The sequence below is a fragment of the Haliaeetus leucocephalus genome, unplaced genomic scaffold, assembly GCF_000737465.1.
Source record: "Haliaeetus leucocephalus isolate CR32 unplaced genomic scaffold, Haliaeetus_leucocephalus-4.0 Scaffold339, whole genome shotgun sequence".
Classification (NCBI taxonomy): Eukaryota; Metazoa; Chordata; class Aves; order Accipitriformes; family Accipitridae; genus Haliaeetus; species Haliaeetus leucocephalus.
The window spans coordinates 8,355,714-8,378,934 of NW_010972775.1; the positions used below are offsets into that span (position 1 = coordinate 8,355,714).

Sequence of the window (23,221 nt, forward strand, 5' to 3'; positions counted from 1 at the left end):
TTACTGTGGGGTTTTTCCCCCTCCTTTCTTAACTATCCAACACTACTCCTACTACATAAGTAGTCTGAAAAACTTGCAAGCTCCATGATTTGTAAAAGCAGAATTTGACTCAGATTTAGACTTTAGGAGGCTAGGTAATTCCAGTTTTCAATGGGGACCTAGTGATAAAGTTAACAGGGAAAAAAAAAAAAAAAAGAGTTACAGAAGGAACAGAAAATAAAGCTCTTTATTACAGAACTTCAAACTGTGATCTCAGATCTCAAACACTATAAAAGCTATGACAGAAAAGTCAGAACTAACGTATAAGGATGTGCATGGGATCTACCAGCAGGTGGCATTCTTTTTTCTCAAACAATTAATATGGGATTCATTTCACATAATTTAAGGCACCAAATCAGGTGTCTGGTATAAACATGTTCTCTAAATACTCATTACTATCTGTTTTACATTCTTGAGACTGTCAGTAATACTATGACTTGCTAAGATAGCTCTCCTCCAGATCTCAGCTAGGGGCTATGATAATAATCTTGCTTTCAAAAGACCACTGAGCTGCAGAATAAAATGTTGCAAAAAGCTAGAAAGTATTTTTAACGTACTTTCCATCATAGATACTGAAAAATATGAGTCATACTCCTTCCTAGACAACAGAGAGTAAGAGTTCTCTATCAAATCCGTATTTTTTTTTCAGAGGCATGTCATTTTTTCACTTGTTTGCTCCTACAAAAGAAAATACTCAACTAAAATCACTATTCCTTGAAATTTTGATCTACCTTCAACAGTGTTCCTGAAGTACTGTTAAGACTTTGAAGAACAGCTCCTCCAAAAGTGATCAAAGGGTTTACAGCTAAACTAGATAACAGTGTCTTTGATATTCTATGGTCTTTGCTGTATATATGCTTTTTAAAAGTTTCTATATTGATATCTCAGTTTTATTCTAAAACAAGTGTACCATATCAACTGTGACATTTCTTATTTTTAATGTCTTTGATCCTCAAATATATAGACAGAAGTTGTGTGGTAGAGACACGCCTACATTCACTACAACAAAAATGTCTTCTTATATTATATAAACAGATGTATGCATAGTATGAGTGTTTAGTATGTGAAATATATAAACTGTGACAAACCTCAAGCTAAAACGAGGGGTCTGGAAAGAAAATAAATACTAAGAGAAGACTTAATTCAAGATTATAATATTTTCTTTTGAGTATCAGTATTAAGATACTCATGGGTTTTAATCTATTCTTACTAACACATACTTTTAGCAGCACACTATGGTGGGATAGTGCCAGCTACCAAATACTGTATTCCTTAAATGTTTATTTGAATTTCCTAATGAAGGTAGATACCCAGCCTGTTATCTTGCTAGTGTGGTGATATTCCAGCCATAATTACCTGTCTTTCCAACGAAATTTTGTCACACTCCAAATCTTGCTTTATAGCTCTTTCCTGAAGTAGCTCTGTCCTCATTTGTTCAATCTATAATAGAAAGAACAGAAATTTTAATAAAAGATTTAATTTACATTTATCTATATGATACTGTGTGTATGTATATATATACACACATATACATAAAGTACATATACCTACACAATGAGAAAAAATTTGCTCTCTTATAACTCAAGACATACGCATAATTTCAGATGAAGTTTACGATTACAATCTTGAACAAAATTTTCTGCTTCGGGAAGCCAATGTTATTCCCAGTGCTTATTCTAGGCATTTTCCAGCCACACTGAGTATTGTTGATGTTCAGTATATATATATATTCTGTAGCAGGGAACTGAACTCTAAAATGTAGCATGAGAGACATATCACATGGCAGGGAACTCAGTTCCGGAACATCACATCAGTCTTCAAACATCTTCTACAGTTGTTTTCTTCATACTTAAGCCTGAAGGTCCGAAATGGCACCTTACCTTTAAGCTGGTGACTAGTCTACTTTAGAGCTTCACTTCATTAAACGCAAACTGGTAACTGCAGAGAAGCGCCTAGAACTCAGTGAGACACTCTACAGACAATTACAGTTTCCTGTGTCTATGAAATAGTAGAAGCTCTTTTTCCACAGACTCTGATGCATACTGGATACGTATATTGCTCCCCTCCTCCAGTCAATTTTATTTATGTCTGTCATAGCAGGAAAGCACTCTCTTCTGGATTTGGGGAAAGGGTGGGTTTTGTTTGTTTTGTTAAAACACAACTTTTGCTACAGTTTCTGTAATTATTTCAGCTGCATATTCAATAACCAAAAGGAAAGTATATTCTCCATATGCAAGATGTTAAAAAACTACCTGATCAATACAGAATCAAGATAAGAATACAGAATTAGTTTGTTTTATCTCACTGTTGGACTTGACTGGAAAAAAAAAATTCTGAGGATCAAAGAGAAACTCTAAACTGCCTAACAGCTGCTACTGAAATTTCAGGGCTAAAGTAAAATTTTGTAGGACCCAAATACTTTTCTTGCCTCTCATTCCTGCTGAGACTGCCCTCAAGTCTTTACAAATGCCTTTGCAGGCACAGCTAACGTTACCACAGCATTTGTGCTATTACCTGCACAATGTTTACTATGATGAATATCAGCTGGGGAACACAGTGAACATCTATGCCAATTACTGTACCTGCAAAAAGACTGACAAAGGTTTCAGCAGCCACAGCATTCTTCTCTGCTTTACAACAGTTACATATGAACTTGCATAAACAGACCATCACAGTTAAGCAGCTCAAAGTTACAGATTTATCTCACTAAAGATCTTTCAAAAGCCATTGGGCATTTTTGCATAAAAAAAAAATCCAAAAGCAATGCTAAGAATGTGAAGGTTAAACAAGTACAGCACATAAAATTTTACCTTAGGCCTTTTTTTTTTTACCACATTATAATATTAAAATATATATTTTTAGTTAATCACATGTTTAAAAGAAGTCATTTACACTGTTTCTGTAGCTTTGAAATGAATATATGAACACAAACAATGGTAGCAACGCATGCAGTTGCTATGTTATGTCACAGTACGGTTTCAGAACAGTAGAAGGCATTCCTGAAAACTAAGGTCATAACAGTTACTGGAGTACAAATGTTAGCACGTGGCTGTGTTCTCAACAGCTGGGTAATTTCCTAAAAGCTCTCATTGTCACATAGAAACCTAATAATAATAATAATGTTTTATACATTATATAGTAAAACATTTTATATATTAAAATATTATTTTATATATAAAAATTAGAATCACCCATATATACAATACCTGCATTTATTCATGAAATATATGAAAAAAAGTTATAATGTGAGGGAGTACATAGAATTTATTCTGCTGTAATTGCTTTAGCCATGAAGATAGACACAGAAAAAATAAAGCAAAATTTGTAGTAAATTGAATGACTAATTAAAAATGCAACTGTTAACTGAAGAAAAGGCTTTTGTTTTATGTAGGAACTTGCTTAATGGACCACTCTAAAGTTCTGCTGTGCTCTTACTGTGCTCAAAGGCTGTGACAAATTTGTGCAACCTTCCCAAGATCTCAAATTAAGAAATTATCTAGAGGAAAATTATTTCATTTCCAAGATGACTGCTACTGTTGTTAGACACCTCATGGTAAAAGCAACCTTACAGAAAAACAGTAGGAGAGAGAAAAGTACTGTATCTGATTAGGATCAGAAAGCTACGTGCAAATATATACAAGAGCTTGTAAAAAGAGAAGGGCAGCAGGACAATTCCTGCTGGGGGAGGTGGAAACTGTTTTTCACTTACCTCCTTGCACTTTTCATTAATAAAAACATAATTAACATGCACAAAGGAAAAAAGCAGTTGTCTGCCAAAATGTACTCAAACTTTTCACTTATTTCAGGGCAGTTTAGATAGGCTCTGGGGATGTACCATGCAGAGCTTTGTGCTTCACAGTCTAACTTTCCTATATCTAATATATTCTCATTATGTTAAAAGAATAAACTATTTCTGCAGCTTAAGGCAACAGTTATCACAGCTGGATTTGAAGAATGCTAACAACAAAGAATTGACAAAAGCAATACTATCAGATTTTACAAAGCTTTATTAGACACAACTGCATTTTGTGCCAGCTTTTGGATTAGAAGCAGCTGTTGAGTTCATTACTAGTGAAAACAGTTTGATTTCTAATAATATTTTAGATGCTATCACCACTGTTTACCATCTTGCACTAGGTTCACAGCCTATGTTTCTTCTTAATACCTAAGCAGGGAAAAGTAAAACATATATATACATGTATGTGCCTATATATATTGACCTACATACACAATTCTCAAGTACATGACCCAAAAAACAATGTTTAACAAACGAACAAGCTCAAGCCAAACAAATCCCTTTGATCCTTCATAATTGAAAAGCAACCTTCATGTCCACATTGTCATTTGTTTGCTTCCCACACCTGGTGCCAGCTAAAGAGCAGTTATACAGCTATCCATTGGGAATGCTTTACCAAAAGGAAGCGAATGATGCAGTCAATGCAATTTTATCCTTCTGTATTTATTCTAAAACTGTCATGGAAACCAACTAGTGTATTTTTCACACTTACTGGAAACAACTCTGAATTCAATAGACTCATATTTGCATTTTCACAAAATACAAGAATTGATGAAGGTATCTTAAGTATTTTTCAATTATGTTGGAAAAAAAAAGAAAAAAGGCAAGAGGTACTTCATTTCACTTGTTTGTAGGAAAACAACCATCACGTACTAAAATGTGCCCTGGCCCTGCTCGCTTTAGACTCAAAGGGCAGCTGAGCGCTCTAGCTTTCTATATGTGTGTGTTTTTTGCTCTTTCCAGAGTTGCTAATACCTTACCATTTAAAGACTAATAGGATATGATCCATCTTTCCCCCACGTTTTTTTACTGTTGCCACTTTGCTGTGGTACTTCTCAAGAGCAAGGTAGGGAAGATAACAGTGTCTTATACAGCCATTCCCAGATTCAAAAGGGTGTTTAAATTAAAAAAGGGTGACCTATTAAAAAATGTGAACTATCACCCTTGCCAATGTTTATTTGAACATTTAGCTTCATGTAAAATAGAACCAGTTGTTTCAATTTGCTTTTACTAGAAACTTGTGTGTTATAGTTCATTATCAGTATATTAAAATAGCACATTTGTAATAAAAAAAATAATACAGAAATACAGATATTACCAAAACAAATCCATTATAATTTCTCATGTCATTATAAATGCTTAGCAGACCCTGAAATACTCTTTAGTTATTTGACTACTTAGTCATTCTGGCATAAAATCAAAACAAAACAACCTTTCTAACTCATGTGTGAAATGAGAAACTCCAGACCTCAAAATAAACACGTCTTTTACCCATTATGTAACATTTTGGTCACCCATCTGTATTTTAGGTTTCCATTCAGGTAGCAAATTAACTTACTATAGTACCCACTAATGCAGCTATGACTAAGGTTCTTTTATCCCAGGCTTACAACACAGGCATAGACTATAGTATTAAAGGCTTCCTATTTTAACAACAGCATGACCCCATATTATTATGGGTCCTTTACATTCTATTTCACCCACTGACTCAGAGTGTGTACAATATCAATGGAATAATAGCAAAAAGACTATATTGCAATCAAACAGAATCTCAGTAACCTGAGTCCCAGCAAAATAGTAATGGTGCGTTGGTGTTTCAAGGATGAATGAAAGAAAGCTGAAAGAAAGCTGACCTCTAACTCACTTAAAACTCTCCAGCTGTCTCAGTGGAATATACAATTTCATTGAAAAGACATAGAAATGAAGATTTTACTTTCTGTTCTCCCTCTGAAATTAAAAGCTATTCAAAAAAATGTCAGCAATTCTTTTTTTTCTGGAGAAAGAAAGAGAAATGAAAACAGAACAGACTATTGTAGGTGGTACCTCAATGCAAATTGTGTCCTGGACTTCTAGGAAACTACTAATGAGGTATAGTACTTAATGTACAGCTACAGTAGTAGACATGCTGTAATAAGTTATGCATTAGTTTCACATCTTTCAGAATGTAAAACTAAGGCGAAGAACACTGTCTAGGCTGTGATATTCCATGATGACCTCATCATATGCCTTTCTGTGGACTAATCAAGAACTTGCATAATACTGACTACTCGACCATGGATGCCCTGCTTACTTTTTTCACTCATCAGGCCCTATTCTCTACTTTTCTGGTTTATTATAAATCTTTGTTACAGCACCTATAATTTTGTATGTCATTTCATTCCAAAATCTTGAATAATATCATTAAGGCCTCCTTCTTCAGAACAATGAACTTCTAATTGTCTTAGACTTGGTGATTTCCAGCTCAATGGTCTCATTTCAATTAGCCCACCCCACTTCCCCCCACCTGCACAGTCACTGGCCTTATTGAAGACAGAGGCAAAATGTTCTTTTATTTGAGGAGGCATACCTGGATTACTTTTTATCTTGATTGATACCTCATCATACAGTTTCCACAACTTCTTTCTTATCCAGTCAAGAACCTTTTTGTTACTTGTTTGAATTACTATGATAGGTCTCACTTAGCTTGGCAAATCCCACTTCATCTTTACATTTTCTGCCCTATGAGATACAACCTTGTTAATAAATCCTTCTTCCCCTCTTTCTGGGCTACCTACTCACATAACACTTCTGGAACTAATGACTGATGTTTTTATGTGGAAAACACTTTCCATCTGTCTTATCTTTGATACACCTTAATCAGTTTTTACACTTGTAATGAAAATAAAGCTTCCTCCCCATTGAAACTGGCCAGCATCTTCAGTTCAGCTGACAAGACTAATTAAATTCCACAATTTCCTAAGCTCTTCCTCCTTTGAAATCAAGACTCTATTATGCTGGCCTACTTTTCAGTAAGGTTAAAAAATTGTGATCTTTCAATCTAAGATAGTTTCTACAACAGGCTTCCTCTGATAGCCTCACCACCTAAAACTAAGATTACTTGATGAAGCTCACTGCATCAGGAATATCAGCGAATGATACTGGTTATCAGTCTTTATATGCAATCTGTGTCAGTTTTCCAGCTAGGAAAACAGGAAAAAATTGGTCTGTGATGATGTGGAGGATCATATCTTATCATGTTTGTGAACCTTGTTTTTTTGGATTTACATATTCTGCTTAAGTATTGTATATAAACCCTATCGCTAATCAGTATTTAGTTAATCAATATTGTTTGTGATCCTAATAACACTTTTTCCTCATCAGTATACAACAGTGGGAAAACTTGTTTGAGTACCTGCTCTCTGCATTTACTGATCCTCTCGGACAACAAATCTGAATTAGTCTTTTCTTCATCAAGCTCAAGTTCCAGGTGAGATAACTTGTCCTAAGTGGAACAAAGAAAAGTAATTTCAACACACTTCTTTCCCATCCTCTTCAGATTGCTACCAGGGCATTCTTCCTTAAACTTCAAGGATTCAAACTATTTGAAAGACTTGGCTTGGAAAGTGAAATGCCTCTGAAAACACATAATCTAGAAAAAGAGATGGCAGGTAGATAAGCCTTTAAAGTGAATTTGTGTGTCTGACAAGCAAAATAGAAGTTTCATTTCCTTTCTTAATCACTCCCACAAATTTCAAGAAAATAAGAGAAAATCTGTAATGTTTCTAGAGACTTTTTAGAATGTCTAAGTTACGTTATGCATTTGGAAGACAAATTTCATATGAATACAATGGCATAAAAATGTTTGTTTATGAAAGTCAGATGACAGCTTAGTTGAACTGAACAGTTATGAAGCTAACCCTGTAACAACACAGTTAGAATAACAATGTTATTTAGGCTCCTCAAATGAATTGGTATTAGATGCTAAATAGAACTTACACTTCTAAATACTTTTTAGGTTGAGTGATGGGCCTACGAATGAAAAGAATACAGTTTTGCCTGACAAACTCTAGAGAAAATTAATTAAAAAGTAAGTTAATTAAAATGATGGAAGAATAATTGCAATTTAGAACACATCATGCTACAATAGATATGTTAAAAGATAACCTTTAGAATATACCAGAATAATTCCTGCAGTAGTACTACATGGATTTTCAACAACATCAAGTTCTTTTGCTTCTTCCCAGGCAGCATCCATGTGAAATACCAAAATTATTTTCATCTGTTCTAATAAGAGACCAACCCTCAAAAACGTCTTTACCTCCATTAGTTTGATTTGTCTTGCCCGATCATCTTTTAAGTGGTTTTTGGCTTCCAGTTCATACTCCAAGCCTTTCACAGTCTGTTCTAGCAGCTGAGTTTTTGTTATTGCCTCATCCTGAGCTCTCTGGTAGTCCCTCAAGTTTTCTTCCATAAAACGCACCTGAAACAATAAGATTATGGTAATACACTTTATAGTGTACTTTCTATAAATAAGTGATGCCAGTAAAGGGGACTGACTACAAACATGACAGATCTGGAAGCATGACAGGAATTGCATTGAGTTACAGGCTTTCACAGTAATTTGTTTTATCCACAAGATGGCACCAAGAAAATAAACTTTGATTAAATATCAGCTCTGTAAGAGATGCTTCACACTACAGGTTCTACAGTGACAATTAGACATGGTGCAGGTTTTTTATTTATTTCTTTTTATGCAGTTAAGGCAAACCAAAATTTTTACAAATTTTGAAATGGTTATATCTTTGCAACTTTTGCAATATTATTCCTTTTGTTTTTGGACTACCAATATTTCAGCTTTTACATGATTATGTAGTTTATATTTCTGAGGCACTTCAATGACAGCATTTTACCAGTGACATAATTGCTAACATATATATATATATCTATATCTCTGTATTAGTATAACTTTTAGATATAGTATGGCTATCTGCTGAGGATAAAAGTTTCCTATTCTAACAACAGCGTGTACTCAATAAAATGATCTAAAACCTTCACAGTACTTTAAAAAACCAATATCAGTAGTGAGCGGGGTTTTAGGTGAGACTGTGATCATTCCTTATACTTTTATCTTAACTCATGACATGTATATAACATACGATGAGGAGTTTTTTTCTTCAGCACACAGTCTTCCATATTCTTCCTGTGTCTAGTCAAGTTCTTATTTTAGTGATGAAGCTAAAATAATGTACTAGTGACTGTTTACAGAGTTTGCTACCTATTGCTAAGTCCTGACAACAAAACACTGGACATCTGCATGACCTGGTGAACAGCTAGTTAAGTGCAGAGGTCTGTATAGTAATAGCATCTCATATGCATTCAACGTTTCAGAATGACATCAGATTGACAACTTTCAAGATTGATGTCTTTTATCTATCCTCAGAGAACTTACAAGAGACACAGCAATTAAGAACTCCCATACTGCCTTGCAAGACTGTTTCATAATTTTTCTGCTAGAACAGGAAGATGATACTTGTGTTGCCATGATCATTACATTGGCTTTTGATGAGACACTCAAAAAGAATGTTTTGTGCACTATGACACCTACCCATGAGGATTTTGACAGAAAACAGGCTCTTTCACGTTGAATGTAAGGACTATCTATTTGTACTTCTTCTTAAACCCAAGAGAGGAAGAGATAATAAAGACCTCCAATTGTCCTTAATATTTAGTCCCTCTAGAAAGTCTGCTGTTTAACCTGCCTATCCCGTATTTTCAGATTTTGTTTCCTCTTTTGCACTTAGCTGCCATACTACATTTTTAGAGCCCTAGGATTTTACATATTGCCTCATGGAGATGTGGAATTCCAAAACCAGTAATATTTTGTCCTTTATATAGTGTTTGGATTATCTTTTTATCAAATAATGAAGGTTTATTTTGTTCTGGAATTTTTTCTTTGTATTTGTTTTGTAGTTATAATAGATAACACTAGAAGTATTTTTCATAACTGTAAACCCAGTTTGTATACATATTTACATACACACACATATACATCTTTTATTTAAGCTGTCTATTCTTTTATTCAACCTTAGACCCATGTTTTCAATATCCCAGTTTTATCATTCACATTTCATCATGAGTCTTCATCCCTTTACAAAGGCTCTCCACCCCCAAATGGAATAAATATAGAAGGAAGACAGAGTAATATACAGGAACTCTACTTTCTTCTATTGCTGTTCTTTTAAATTGAATTTAAAACAAGTTTGTTAAGAGGAGAGGGCAATGTAAGACCATTTCTGAACTGAAAAAATCAAAATATTAAATATTCTACATACAGAAAACATCTGTGACCAGTGTATTCTCATAGCTTTTCAATTGCAGAACAAATATATGCAGATCTTTAAAATACTGGATTGTCTTTACAGCAAAATTTACATGCTAAGAGGCAGACACTTCAAGACCGTGGTTGATTCTTGGTCGCAAAGACACCTTCATCATTAAAATCTGCAACGTGACTCACGCGAAGGAAGAGGAGAATGTATCTCAACTCCTGCAGAGCCAGAATTTGGTTCTGGTTTTTTGGTGTCGGGGTCTTTTTTCCTAATTCAAGAATGTTTCCACATTCTCAATTCCTTCAGTAGCAGGCATTAAAAGAGCAGCAGATCATCAACGGAATCCTTGTCATATCACTGAAGATACATTCATTTGTCAAACACTGCATTTATCTGTCATAAACAGGAAATCCCATTTCTCTGGCAGAAGTAACATGCTGATCACCATCATGAAGAATGAAACTCAAAAGCATGCTGACTGAGATCAGTCTCTCATGATGAAGTACACAAAAGCGTGATAGCAAACATTGACTGTCTTGAAAACTATCTGAGCTGAATTCTAGGTCAAAGGTTAGAATTTGTCACTGAACTTATGAGTCATTACCTCATCTTGCATTCTCATGGTTGTCAGGCGTGATTTTTCTACCTCAAGGGTTTTCTCTTTTAATTGTCTCTGCACATCTGCAAGTTCCCTGTGATTTTTCTCCTTGTATTCATCAAGCTGGTTCTGAAGCTCCAGAGTTGATGTTCTTGAGGCCTCTACCATTTCAGACATCTGGGAAAAAAGTACATATAATTTTTTTTCCTAAAATACTGCTACAAAAGGTTCTATCAGGCTTAATACACCAAATGGTTTTTTCTCCAGCTTCAATATTCTGCTCAGTATTTTCCAACGTGAAATCGATCAAACATGTTCCCAAACAAATTAATTTCTATGGAGAAGTGTGAAAACACAAAACAGTAAGGTTATTTTCTAATAGTATGTATGGCAAGACTATTGTCTTTCTGTCTGTCAGCAGTTCTTCCAGCTGACTGACATAATGACCTGAACAGTCACACTTCAGTACATCAATATTAATTTGTATGGTCTACACACATGGCAAAATAAGCCTAATGCAGTAGCGTTCTGAGAATCAGCTGTAAAACCCTGAAATATTGCTATAGCATACATTAGAACTGAACTAAAATCTGGGATCTTGTTTAAACAAAATAGAACTGTCCTACAACAGTATTTTGAGATAGTGGTGTTCCAACCACTGTTTCAGCTTAAGCTGAAAGCTTTTCTTGATCTGTTAGATATTCAGATTCCTGCAGCCTCTTTGGAATGAACTCATACCTCCTCCTGTAACTTTTCAACAGTCTTGTTCAGTTGCCATCGTTCATTCTCCATTTCATTTTTTATCTCCTTTAACTGTTCCTTCTGGCGAGTTTCATCTTTTAACTGCTGAGTTAACTGTTGCCGTTCCCGCAAAATACAACAGATGTTCTCCTGAAGTAGATTTAAAAATATATATAATGAAATGTAGACCCTCTTTTCTAATGCCTTAAAGGAATGTTATATAACACTCCGTGCAACAGTAATACCACCAGCTGTTGTAATATTAAGACAAACTTAAATAAAAAAGAAAAATTTTATGGAGTTACAGTTTGCTAGCCAGTATAGGACAAACGTTATTTTAGTGATGCAGTGCTTTATCCTTCCTATACCTAAGCCACTGTTGAAACACTCATGAGACCAAACATAGACCCTTTTCATGATTCTGTTACATGCAAAGCATACATTCCTCTACAGTTGCACACGTCAGCAAATCCTACCTCCTGCACAAGGTTCAATACCCATTTTAGGTTTCACATTTTCCTATATGCTCCCTTTAGTGCTCCCTTAAAAGTTTTCTCAACAACAACCTTTTTTCCTAGGTAAAATAAAATAAAATACAAATCTGTTCCTACAACGAATGACAAATAACTAGTGGGGATTTTTTTTTCCTCATTGTTGTGCTCCTATAGCACCCAGAAACCCTAATCAAGACAATGTCTCATTGTGACAGATGCTGTGCAGAACTTCGCAGCTCCTAGCACAGAAATCCTCTTCCTGAAAGAACTTTTGCCATTAATGTTCAAACCAGACCTTCATTATCTGGATTAAATTTTGAATGAACTCTGGAACTATGCTGTATGTTCATCTACCAGGAGCTCCAAATGTTTCTGCTGTCACATTCAGGATGTTCAAGAACTTAACACCCTCCAACTGCTAAATACTGTCCATCAGCAGAGTAACTGACTGTCACTAGTTCATTCCAACACAAGAAAAGCAGTTTAACTTCCATTTGCATGTTGGGACTCTCATCCCTTCCTTCTCCTTCCATAATAGAATACTGTAATGGCCCTACTCTAAATAGGCACTACAAGACTAGAAAAAGGGGCTGTTTTTATGAAGTCTGAGAGGCACCATTAATTGATTAAAACCAGATTATGCACAGTTTAAATTGTTCCGACAGAAAAATCTAAATAATTAAAATCACCGTAAATTGTAAAAAGCATTCCAAAACATTGTTTTACATTTCAATATTGGAAATATAAAGTTTTGTTGAATATCTAATACCCATGATACTTAATTACACTTCAAAAAACTTTAAATGTGAAAACACAGTAGTATTTCTGTAGGCAATATAGATCAGAATCTCAAAAAATAATTGTTCTGTTATGAGAGAAAAGAAAGAACATCAGCAAAAGTTAGAAGTTAGAGCTTTCTTAAGATTCATTCTCTCTCTCACATTCCTGTATAACCTGTCAACAAAAGACATCACTGATACAAATAGGAGTTATGGTGGATGCCTAAGAAGTGTATACATAACCCTAAAACATGCTGGGGGCTAACAGATGTTGTTTTGCAAAGTCTAATTCTACACCAGAATTGGTTTAGCTGACACCAAAGGATTTTAAAAACCTTGAAAAGGTTCAACTTTAGCACTTCATTTCTAAAAGCTGCTGAAATCTTGGGAGCCTGCTAATGTGCCATATTTAACAAGTTATGAAAACCTCATGTGTGCCCCCCCTCCACCAGCCTTTCACAGATCATTTAACTTTACTGTTTGTTTACACATCCTTGAGAAACAAACTGCGCAGACACAGATCAGTGAAATATATTGTGGGAGAATAATTGTGCCAGCAGGATGCTGTTCTGCATTTCCAGTGTGCTGAAAAGGGAAGTAAACACCAGAGCAAATCTGGTCACTCTCTTTACTTCAGAGTTATCAACAACAACAAAAAAAATCCCCCAAACCAACCAAATAAAAAAATCAATCACTAGTATGTGAAGAAATTTCATCTACTAACTCAGATAATTGCCAAAGTAATAATAGGTATGAATAATTACAATACTGAAGGAAAATAATAATAGTGGGCTTGATGCAAGCAGTGGATCACCTCAACTTTCATCAGGTCATGCTAACTTTTGCCTGATTTTCAGATATGTAGCAGACTGAGATGCTAGAGACTGAAATTTAGCTTTTTCTCCTTTGAGTTATATTCTGGCACCCTGAAAAGAAAAATCTGTTCTTTTCATGTATTGCATCTCCATATTTTCATCAACATATTTTTACTGTTTGTTACCAAGAAGGATGATAAAACAAATACTAAGTACATTACTAAAAATTAGAAAGTGGTGTGAAATTGTGATAATAATTCTTTTAATAGAATGTGCGATTCCTAGATAACTGACCTGTTCCAAGGAGAAATTTCAGTTTTGCTGAGTTTGTTTTTAGTTAGTTCAACAATAAACTGACAGTGGCAATGCTGCTTCAGAGTATCATGGGAATTGAAGTTCAGGTGCTTCATGCACTCATTCCCCCCACATCTGCTAAAATGTCTCATGCCCATGTCCCTCTTGGGATGCATCAGAATCTGTTGAGCCACCTGATGTGCCATAAGAATCACAAGACTTAACACTTCCTGGACCCAATAAAGATCCTACCGTGATCACATTTATTAGTGACTGGAGAAAGCAAAGGCTTCTCTGGGTACATATAAAGTACAAGACTGAAAAAAAATTTACAGCAGTGTTGTTTCTTACCAAATCAACACGTTTTTAATGCACGATCAGATGGTTCACATGCACAACCATTCTCTTTGGAAAAGTGTGTGATAGCTGATTGTTCTCTGGGCTTGATGAATTCTACTTGGCTGGAAATGGTGCTTTTCTTACCCCACCACTGCATAATTTTCTTCTCAAAATCGATTTAATAGGTGTCCACATTATGGTCTGCATTATTTAGCTAGTAGCTATGCCATAGAATCATTTATTCTTCAAATAGTGAAATTACCACTAAAGCATAATAAGGTCCTTATCATTTTGCTAAAGTGTAGCCAGCAGAAAACTTGGTAACATAGATATAGGGTAAAAATATTCCTCATGAAAACTGAGCATTGTAACATAAATTATCTTTGTTTTAATAAAACCCCTGCATTACAACAGATACTACTTCATTCTTGTAATATTATTCAGGGGAAATAACACGTCATGTGCAGCTTCTCATCAACAATCATTTTCCTTGGGCAACACAAATTAGGATGTGGTATTTCCCTTTCCTAGATTAGTTGATAAAAGAGAAAAAAACTGGTAAAAACTAGCATGCCTAGCTTAATATTAATATTTGAGATAGACTAATATGTCATACTAGAAACAACTGAACTTCCATTTATATCACTTAACTCAGGTATTAAAAACCATGATGGCATGGAAATGTTGCTACTGACTATCCAAATGCTGCAGTTTCCTCAGCGTCTAGCCTTTCAATACACTATACTGAACTTCAATATTTGAAATTTGGGATGTCCTATAGGACAGCTTCAATAGTCAACTCAAGTATAAGCTCTAATTTGAGTCCCCTTCACATATAAAAATCCTTGAGTGCTTTTCACTGGAATTAGCTGGCCTGTCAGTTACAGTGTAACCACAGATCAAGTAAACAGTTTATCATTTGCCAATTTAAAGCCAATTTGTAGTGATAATTAATTACTTTGTGAAGAAGCTTAAGTGTTATTTCAGCGCAACTGAGGCTAACTCTACAGCAGTATTTCTCAACTTCAGGTTGCTGGACAGACAGTGGTCCAGAAGACAGGGAGCCATAAAATAACAATAGAACACACTCACATTTCCACATACCCAGAGAAGAAAAGTAAACAAAATGGAGGAAAACAAAAGTAGTAACTTGTTTTCATAGTAACCTATAAGATTATTGTGATACTTCCTTATTCTTAAAAAAAAAAAAAAAATTTAGTTTCATCTTCTCTTTACAAAGTTAATAATTTCTTTCAACTGATAACTGAAAATTGAGAATGTATTTCAACTTGAGTGCTCTGCAACGCTATTTCTATCCACCTACCATTATTTACCACAATGAAAAGTTTCATATTCTTCCACCGGAAAGAATCCTGTATTCTGATTGTTAAGTTTAAAAAGCACAGAATACTTGGCACTGCCATTCATAATGTTGGTATACCTGATACTTTTTAATATATTGCAGTACCATCCATGCTATGGTTAAGGTGCATAATAATTATATTATTTCCTTTCCCAAGAAAGTTCTCAAGCACCTTCCAAAAGTCTTCTCAATGTTACCAAAATGTTCAGATGTATCTCATTTCTTAACAGTGGACTACATAGAGGAGACAGCATGAGACACTACAAAAAATACTACTTGCTTGACCATCCATAAAGAAAATTTCAATATATACTGAGGTTGGGTTTAGACAAAAGCATTAAAACAAATTGCTTATAATAATTAAGGGTATTCCAGCTTTAACTTTTCCGAGTAAGAATCTGGGATGGAGGAGGAATAGATTTGGCTATGTTTACAGTAACTGTTACAATTCTATTCATACTGTCATTGTCTTTCTTATGCTAATCCACCATTAAAAGTAATTTGTATTATGTAAAAAGCAAGATGGGCCAGTCAGGAATTAAGTTTCCACTGTAATAAGCATTATTACTGTGCCAAAGTTTGTCATCTAAATTGTCAAAGGTAAAACAAGGCCAAATCAGCCTACTGCACAACATTATTCATTAAAACAAGGAAAAATCTAAAGACAGAAAGGCTGAATTTTTCTAAACAAAAGGGACCACCGATTACATTGTGAAGTCCATTAGTGCTGGTATCCGGTGGACAAGAAGAGTTCAGAATCAGAAAGGGGATTAAATTTGATTTACAAATTAGTCATAAATTGTGAATAAAATGACAAGACAGTCTCTTCTATCTATCACCTTTCCTAGATTTCTTGAATTTGGAGACGCAGCCCAGAGGCAGCATTACTTGGCATGATGCCCTGAAGGATGTGTAAAGAGAAAAGAACGAACACACTGTTCAAGCATCTTGACCCAAAGCTAAGCGAGATGCAGGAGATGCATATGGTGCATTGATTCATGTTGTGCAGGAAGGTCAAGCCAGACTGTGATAGAAGGAAGTTCGTAGAAAACAGTGCTAAATGAAGCCAATGATGAGCAATGGGCCATCTATTGTGATTGTGCAGACTATGAGCAATACACACAAGCAAATTTGGAGAATCAGTGAGGTAGAACAGATAAACAGATTTAAAAAGAAAAACACCCAATCAAAAGCCTCAGATAAAACACTTATTGATGTAGCTACAAGGAACATGAGCTTAAAAACATAATTTTGTAGAAATAAAGTTTCCTTACCTATATTGTTAAAACCTTATATTGTTGAAGCACATTCCATTTTAAAGACATAGTAGTATTTTCTTGTTGTTGTTATTTTTTTCTTTTTACCATAATTAACTGAACGATGAGAACATGCTGGTTAACACTATTTTCCCTTGGTTTACCATCCACTCATAGACAAGTTTCATTTTCAGATTTTCAGAACAGTAATGTAAAATTTTTGTTGAAGACAACAAGGGAAAACATCTGTTCAATTAAAAAAGGGTCGCTAGCAATGTACATGTACTTCACTTTTGAGTCTGACTTGTTTGATAGAATCATCTAAAAACTTTGCTTCTAGATGCAAAACTAAGTGCTCCAAACTATCTTATACTGCAGAAATAGATGCTTCTTTGCTACATGTAAAAGGTGAATTACAAAGAGGAAAGATTATGTTTGCAGCTTTTTCAGATACAGAATATGATGTCAACAAGAAGAGTTTTAAGATTTATAGACATTCATCTCCTTACTAAACAGAACTTTCATTCCATCTGAATCATTCCATCTTTACTCATACACAATATTGCCAACATCCCTCTCTGCTGCTCTGAAATAGATGCATTCTCCACACAATTAATTTCTGGGCTAATCTGGGAGAAAGCATATACTTTCCTAGATATTGAGTAGACTAAGGAGCAAGGTGGAAAGAGGACTTCATACAGAGTTTAAGAGGCTGCAAGTCCTTGTGATACATGTTAAAATTTCTCTGGTTTTGTGATGAAATATACCAGTTCCATGCAACATTTGCAAAGACGACAGGTTTGTAAAAAAGAGAAGCCAATTTCCGGATATTTGTCTACTATCAATATTTTTATTTATATCCAAGTACAGCTTTTTATTCTTTTACATGTAAATACCTACACACAACCAGAGCTGAATGACCTTTCAAAATAATAAACAGATTTATAAAACCTTAGGCACCTTATTTTGTGATTCATCTCCCTGTAATTTTGCTAGACTCATGGGAAAAAAAAAAAAAAAAAGACTTTAACAAGAAAACAGTTTTAATTAGATGATGCTATGCCTATGCTTTCAGGAAACATTTGAACATCGCAGTGAGATCTGGACTATAAAACAAAGAGTACTTCAAAAAGAATGAGATGTTACTCTGCAGAAAGCAATGGTGACTCAGGTAAACAAACAGGAAATTTAAAATTCAAATATTCCACATTGCTCTTGTTCTCACCTGCATATCTTCTAGTTGACTTTCCAAAGAACTTTTTAACACTACTAATTCTTTTGCCTCCTTTTCAGCATGTTTCAAAGCTTCTTCTAACTGTTGCTTCTCTTCCTGCAATGATACGATTTGATACATTTAGAAATAGTGGCAAGGCCTTTAATCTGACAAGTAGACTGAGCTATGAAGTATGTTCACTCTGGCCTGTCACTGATCTCCCCAGTTCCAAGCTGTGACTTGGTTTTACACTGGGGAAATCTTTCCTATACACATCAGCAAACTGCATCGTGCTTCTTGACAACCTGCTGGTTTCTGCTTAGCCTTTCCAATGACATTGCCCATCCTCCTCTTTGTTGGTTTTTGTTCTACAATGTATCCTTTGCAAACAGGAAGGAGACTACTTAAGGGGCTTGTTTTCTTAACTTACCTCGTATCTCCTTATTTTTTCCTTCACTGAATTTTCTTCTCCTTTCATATTATCAATTTGTTTGTGCAACTCTTCAATTTTACTCTCTAGGTCACCAACTGTTCTCTTCAACTGTTCATTTTCCTTAGTCAGCTCTGTGACTTGATTTTCTATACTATTTCGCATCTCTTGTGCAGCGTTTCTTTCACTGGCAAGGACAGCAGCACTCTAGTGAAAACAAATTATGTCATGTTTAAAAAAAAATAGTAATAACTGATGCTGTTTTCCAACAGAAGTTTCGTATGACACCACAGCAAATATAGCTAGGATGTAACACCAAAATGTCAACAAAGAATTTAACTTTGAGTCTGTATACATTACAACCATGCATTTTTATTATTCATATTACTGTGGGAGACCACACAAGGAGCATTTTTTTTCCTCAGGCACACTGTCCTGGTTTCAGCTGGGATAGACTTAATTTTCTTTCTAGTAGCTGGTATAGTGTTAGGTTTTGGATTCAGTATGAGAAGAATGTTGATAACACACTGATGTTTTCAGTTGTTGCTAAGTAGCGTTTAGACTAAGTCAACGATTTTTCAGCTTCTCATCCCCAGCCAGTGAGAAAGCTGGAGGGGCACAAGAAGTCGGGAGGGGACACAGCCAGGGCATCTGACCCAAACTGGCCAAAGGGGTATTCCGTACCATGTGATGTCATGCCCAGTATATAAACTGGAGGGAGTTGGCCTGGGGCAGGATCAGTGCTCAGGGACTATCTGGGCATCGGTCGGCAAGTGGTGAGCAATTGCACTGTGCATCACTTGTTTTGTATATTCCAATTCTTTGTTTATTATTATTGTAATTTTATTATTGTTATTATTATCATTTACTTCCTTTCTGTTCTATTAAACTGTTCTTACCTCAACCCACAAGTTTTACTCTTTTTGTTTTCTCCCGATTCTCCTCCCCATCCCGGGGAGGGGGGGTAAGTGAGTGAGCAGCTGCATGGCGCTTAGTTGCTGGCTGGGCATGACACATACATATGTGCTAGAGTAACATACAACACCTGAACAGTCTCATGCCTGCCATCACATATTTTCACCTTAACATCTTCCTCTTTATTGCCCTAAAATATTTTCATTACCAAATCCCATTATTAGGTAATTCCAAGTAATCTAAAAAACTTAACAGACATCAGAAGCCATATGAATCTTTAAGGAAGAACATATTGATGAAGAGTGTCTTCCACAGAAACACAAAATTTAGGCAGTCTCACCCCACTGCTTATTCCAAGCACTAATATACAACACTCTACATCCATGCAACTATTTGTGGGGCTGCAGAGTAAACTCAGGGAACAGGATCAACTGTAATATATATCACACACAGATAAAGAGATCTTGACACCAAAAAAAAAGGGGAGGGTGGGAGGATGTTACTGGAAAAAAAGCCCCAGTCCTTTTCAAAACATGGTGCCACAAAGCGCTGTGCCAGCACAGAAAAGCAGACAGTGATCAGGCATGAAAAAGCAATAGAGACTAGAAGTACCTTACATGGTATTGGTGCAGCTCTACCTGCATATCACACGACCCACACTTGGGGCTCTACTTACTCAGTAGAAGTTCTGCTTGGTTTTCAGTTACTGCCTGCGGATGGAAGGAGTTTAGCTACTGAGTTCAACTTGTATTCAAGAAGATACACTTTGTATTTTTTCAGAAACTCTAATCAATACACAGCACAAAGACAAATTATAATAAACTACTCATCACAATTTATCACACATGGTGATAGATATTTTTTTGGCAGGGCAACTGGCTACAGCATATAACTTTTCAGAGCTAATCATCACCTTAGTCTCACCACTTACCCTCTCCAAAACATCCTACCATTTATTGTGGAAACCAAGAGTGGAAGTATAGTATTGTTGTACTATCTATACTGTTATAACACAGACCAGTTATGTATTTGTAAACATTTAATTCTGTGGAGTAAAGAGCTAGAAGGATTTAATCTTTGCTCTTCATTGACTTGTCAGTCAGAATCCCCTCCAAAGAACATAAAAGAATCCGAGATGCAAGTTGTGTTTCTTGCTCTTGGGCATTCAGGGTCTGATACAAAGCAATACTCTGTACAAAGATCTGGTTCTCATGTATAGACCCACTGCTTTCTACATTAAGACCTTAAACAATAGTAAGAACACCAGAAAAGACATAGGAGTCAATCTAGACCAGTATTCTCTCCAGGGCCCATAGTTGATGTTTATGGACAAAAAGATGAAGAACAACTACAGGGCAATCCTTTCTCCATTACACACTCCCAGCTCTGACTGTTTTTCCTCCATGAATGTATCATCCATTAATTTCTCTAATCCTTTTTGAATCCATTTATACCTTTGGCCTCTACATTATCTGGTGACAATAGGTAATTAATTAATAGGACATTAATTACTGAAGCATAACATTTTTGCATGTGAAATTCTGTTTATGTGGGTGAAAACAAAAGAAATCCTACAGAGTAGTTTGGTAAGAAACTGTTTTGTGAAATATTTTATGAAAGCATGAAAATCACTTTTCAGGTACACTTATTTTTGATTGTAGCTCCCAATTTTCCCCTCCCCACCCCCAAAAGGAATAAGCAAAGTTATATAAAAGGGTGTTTACAAAGTGCGCCCTCACTAGATTGTTTCCTAGCAAGCAACAGCTTTAAAATCATGCAAATTAGTTTGATAAAGCGGTAACTCAGAAAACACTCAGACTGTCTACAGGGTCAATGAGCTTATTATACAAAAACTGGCAGCATAAGCAGGCTGGCAAGTTCTGGTCTTTTGAAAATACTGAAAAAACTTGTTCTTCTAAGTACACGACTAGTTAAAAGCTCTGAAATAAATCTCTGTTGATGCTTTAAGTTCTCACATACTAAAATTTCAATAGTATTTATATATTCCTTTAGTTTTTGCTTTTTGCATACAGCGAAGTTTTACTAATTAGCAAGTACTCCACCAGTGGCTCCGTTTTGTCTCATTTCCTCTTTCTGGAGCTGAGTGAAAGCAGCTGAGGCATGCTGGGGAGCTCAGGGAAAGGAATGTTGATTTGTCTGTTCTTTTTCATCCAACCGCCTACACAGGGTTGCACAGTAAGAGGACTGCAGCAGACCCACACTGTACCTGAAGATTCCACTATCTCATCTACTATGGTTTGCTCTACTTCCCCAACACAGGAAGCATTCATTATTTACTTAGAAGTACACGTGCACACACATATAGAAGCAAACAACCAAACCAACCCCCCAGATCTACATACATAAATATACACATAAATACATATATATATGTATATACTTAACAGGTTCAAAATTAAGTTCATCCTACCCTCATGCAGTCATATCTGGAGATCTGTACCAGCCTGCCTTTTGCTGTATGTATTTTAGGATACTGTTCCAGCCACTAAAATTAAACTAAACTGGTATTCTCTCTCCTTTTTCACTACATATTTCAGTAAGTTAGCAAGATGCTAGGTGAATATATATAAAAGGTAGAGAAGTATAGAGGGCAAGTTGCAAGTATTATCCTTATTAACCTAATTTAAAATCTTGGAAATAAATTGGGTATGTAAGTACAACCTGCCTAAAGTTCCAGCTGCCTGAGTGACCAGCACTTAACCAGCAGATCTCCACAGGTCTCTGATGACCCTGGCATCATTACAAGGGTTACACATTCACAGGAATGAACTGTTCCCAAACAAATTCTCTAACATGTTGAGTACAAAATTCCCTTCTTTCACCTGGAAGGAGTATGTTTTAAAAAAATACCAACAATAAGTATATACAGTCACAGACACACACTTTTTCAAGATGGTAGGAAAACTCTCAGTATGTATGGGGAGCTTTATTGTATTGTAGTTGGAGAGTGGGCATTCTTCTTACGTATCTTCTGGGGAGAGTAGGAGAAATTTTCTTCACAATGCACATTTGTCTGTACACTATTGTCTCAACATCTTTTCAACTTGTTTCAGATAAGACTGAAAAGAAACACAGGAGTATCTATCCTGTTAGTTTACCTTACACAATTGTACTATACACATAAGGCATGGAAGATCACCTTCAGGTTATCATTCAGGATGATACTAGAAAAAACAATACACAAGTATCTTCAATTTGATAGTGAAATTTAAATAAAGTCAAACGGCACAAATACAATTTAGGTGTTGAGTAGAAAATGCACACATAGCTTCACTTCTCCAAAGAGTCAAATTACACAGCTGGGTTTAGACAGAAAAAAAGCCTATCTTTATTTATCGCCGGTGTAATCAGAATTGCATGTAGAGCTCTTCACTGGCATAAATGAAGCTTCTGGATTATAATAGCATTTGGCAATACATGCCATATCCTGTAGCATACTGCCACAGAAAGTTAGGGTATAATAAAACTCCGTGCCTCTTCCCTTCTCCTATTCTCCACTGTTAGTCTTATCTGGCACGCCACATCACTTTCCACCTTCACTCCAGGTCTTCTCTTGGGAGGACAGGTGAACATGATAGAAAAGAGCCCAGGTATCATTAGAAAGGATATGCAAAGGAAACAAGCACTGAAAGGTAGTTCTGACAGACCTTGTAACAACACCATTAGGGGAGAACCTGGTGAAGGGAGATCCTTATCCATATATTGAAGTTACATAAGGCTCAGGCTAGCAGCTGTCAAATCATACATGGACACTGCTGAAGCAGAAATAGATTGTTGCGCCCTTTGAGCATGGAACCCTACCACACAGGCAGTATACTCA

General features: G+C 35.7%; 1 protein-coding gene across 1 annotated transcript in view; it reads right to left on the bottom strand.

The window, feature by feature from the left end:
* Window positions 1–23,221, bottom strand: part of CGNL1 (cingulin-like 1) — a 46,559-nt gene that overhangs the window by 3,608 nt on the left and 19,730 nt on the right. The window contains exons 8-14 of the mRNA XM_010571768.1: window positions 18,466–18,672; window positions 18,048–18,152; window positions 11,480–11,632; window positions 10,748–10,918; window positions 8,133–8,294; window positions 7,227–7,316; window positions 1,396–1,479 (exon numbers count right to left, since the gene is read on the bottom strand). Of these exons, the coding sequence (XP_010570070.1) occupies window positions 1,396–1,479; window positions 7,227–7,316; window positions 8,133–8,294; window positions 10,748–10,918; window positions 11,480–11,632; window positions 18,048–18,152; window positions 18,466–18,672 (972 nt within the window). The remainder of the gene's footprint in view (window positions 1–1,395; window positions 1,480–7,226; window positions 7,317–8,132; window positions 8,295–10,747; window positions 10,919–11,479; window positions 11,633–18,047; window positions 18,153–18,465; window positions 18,673–23,221) is intronic.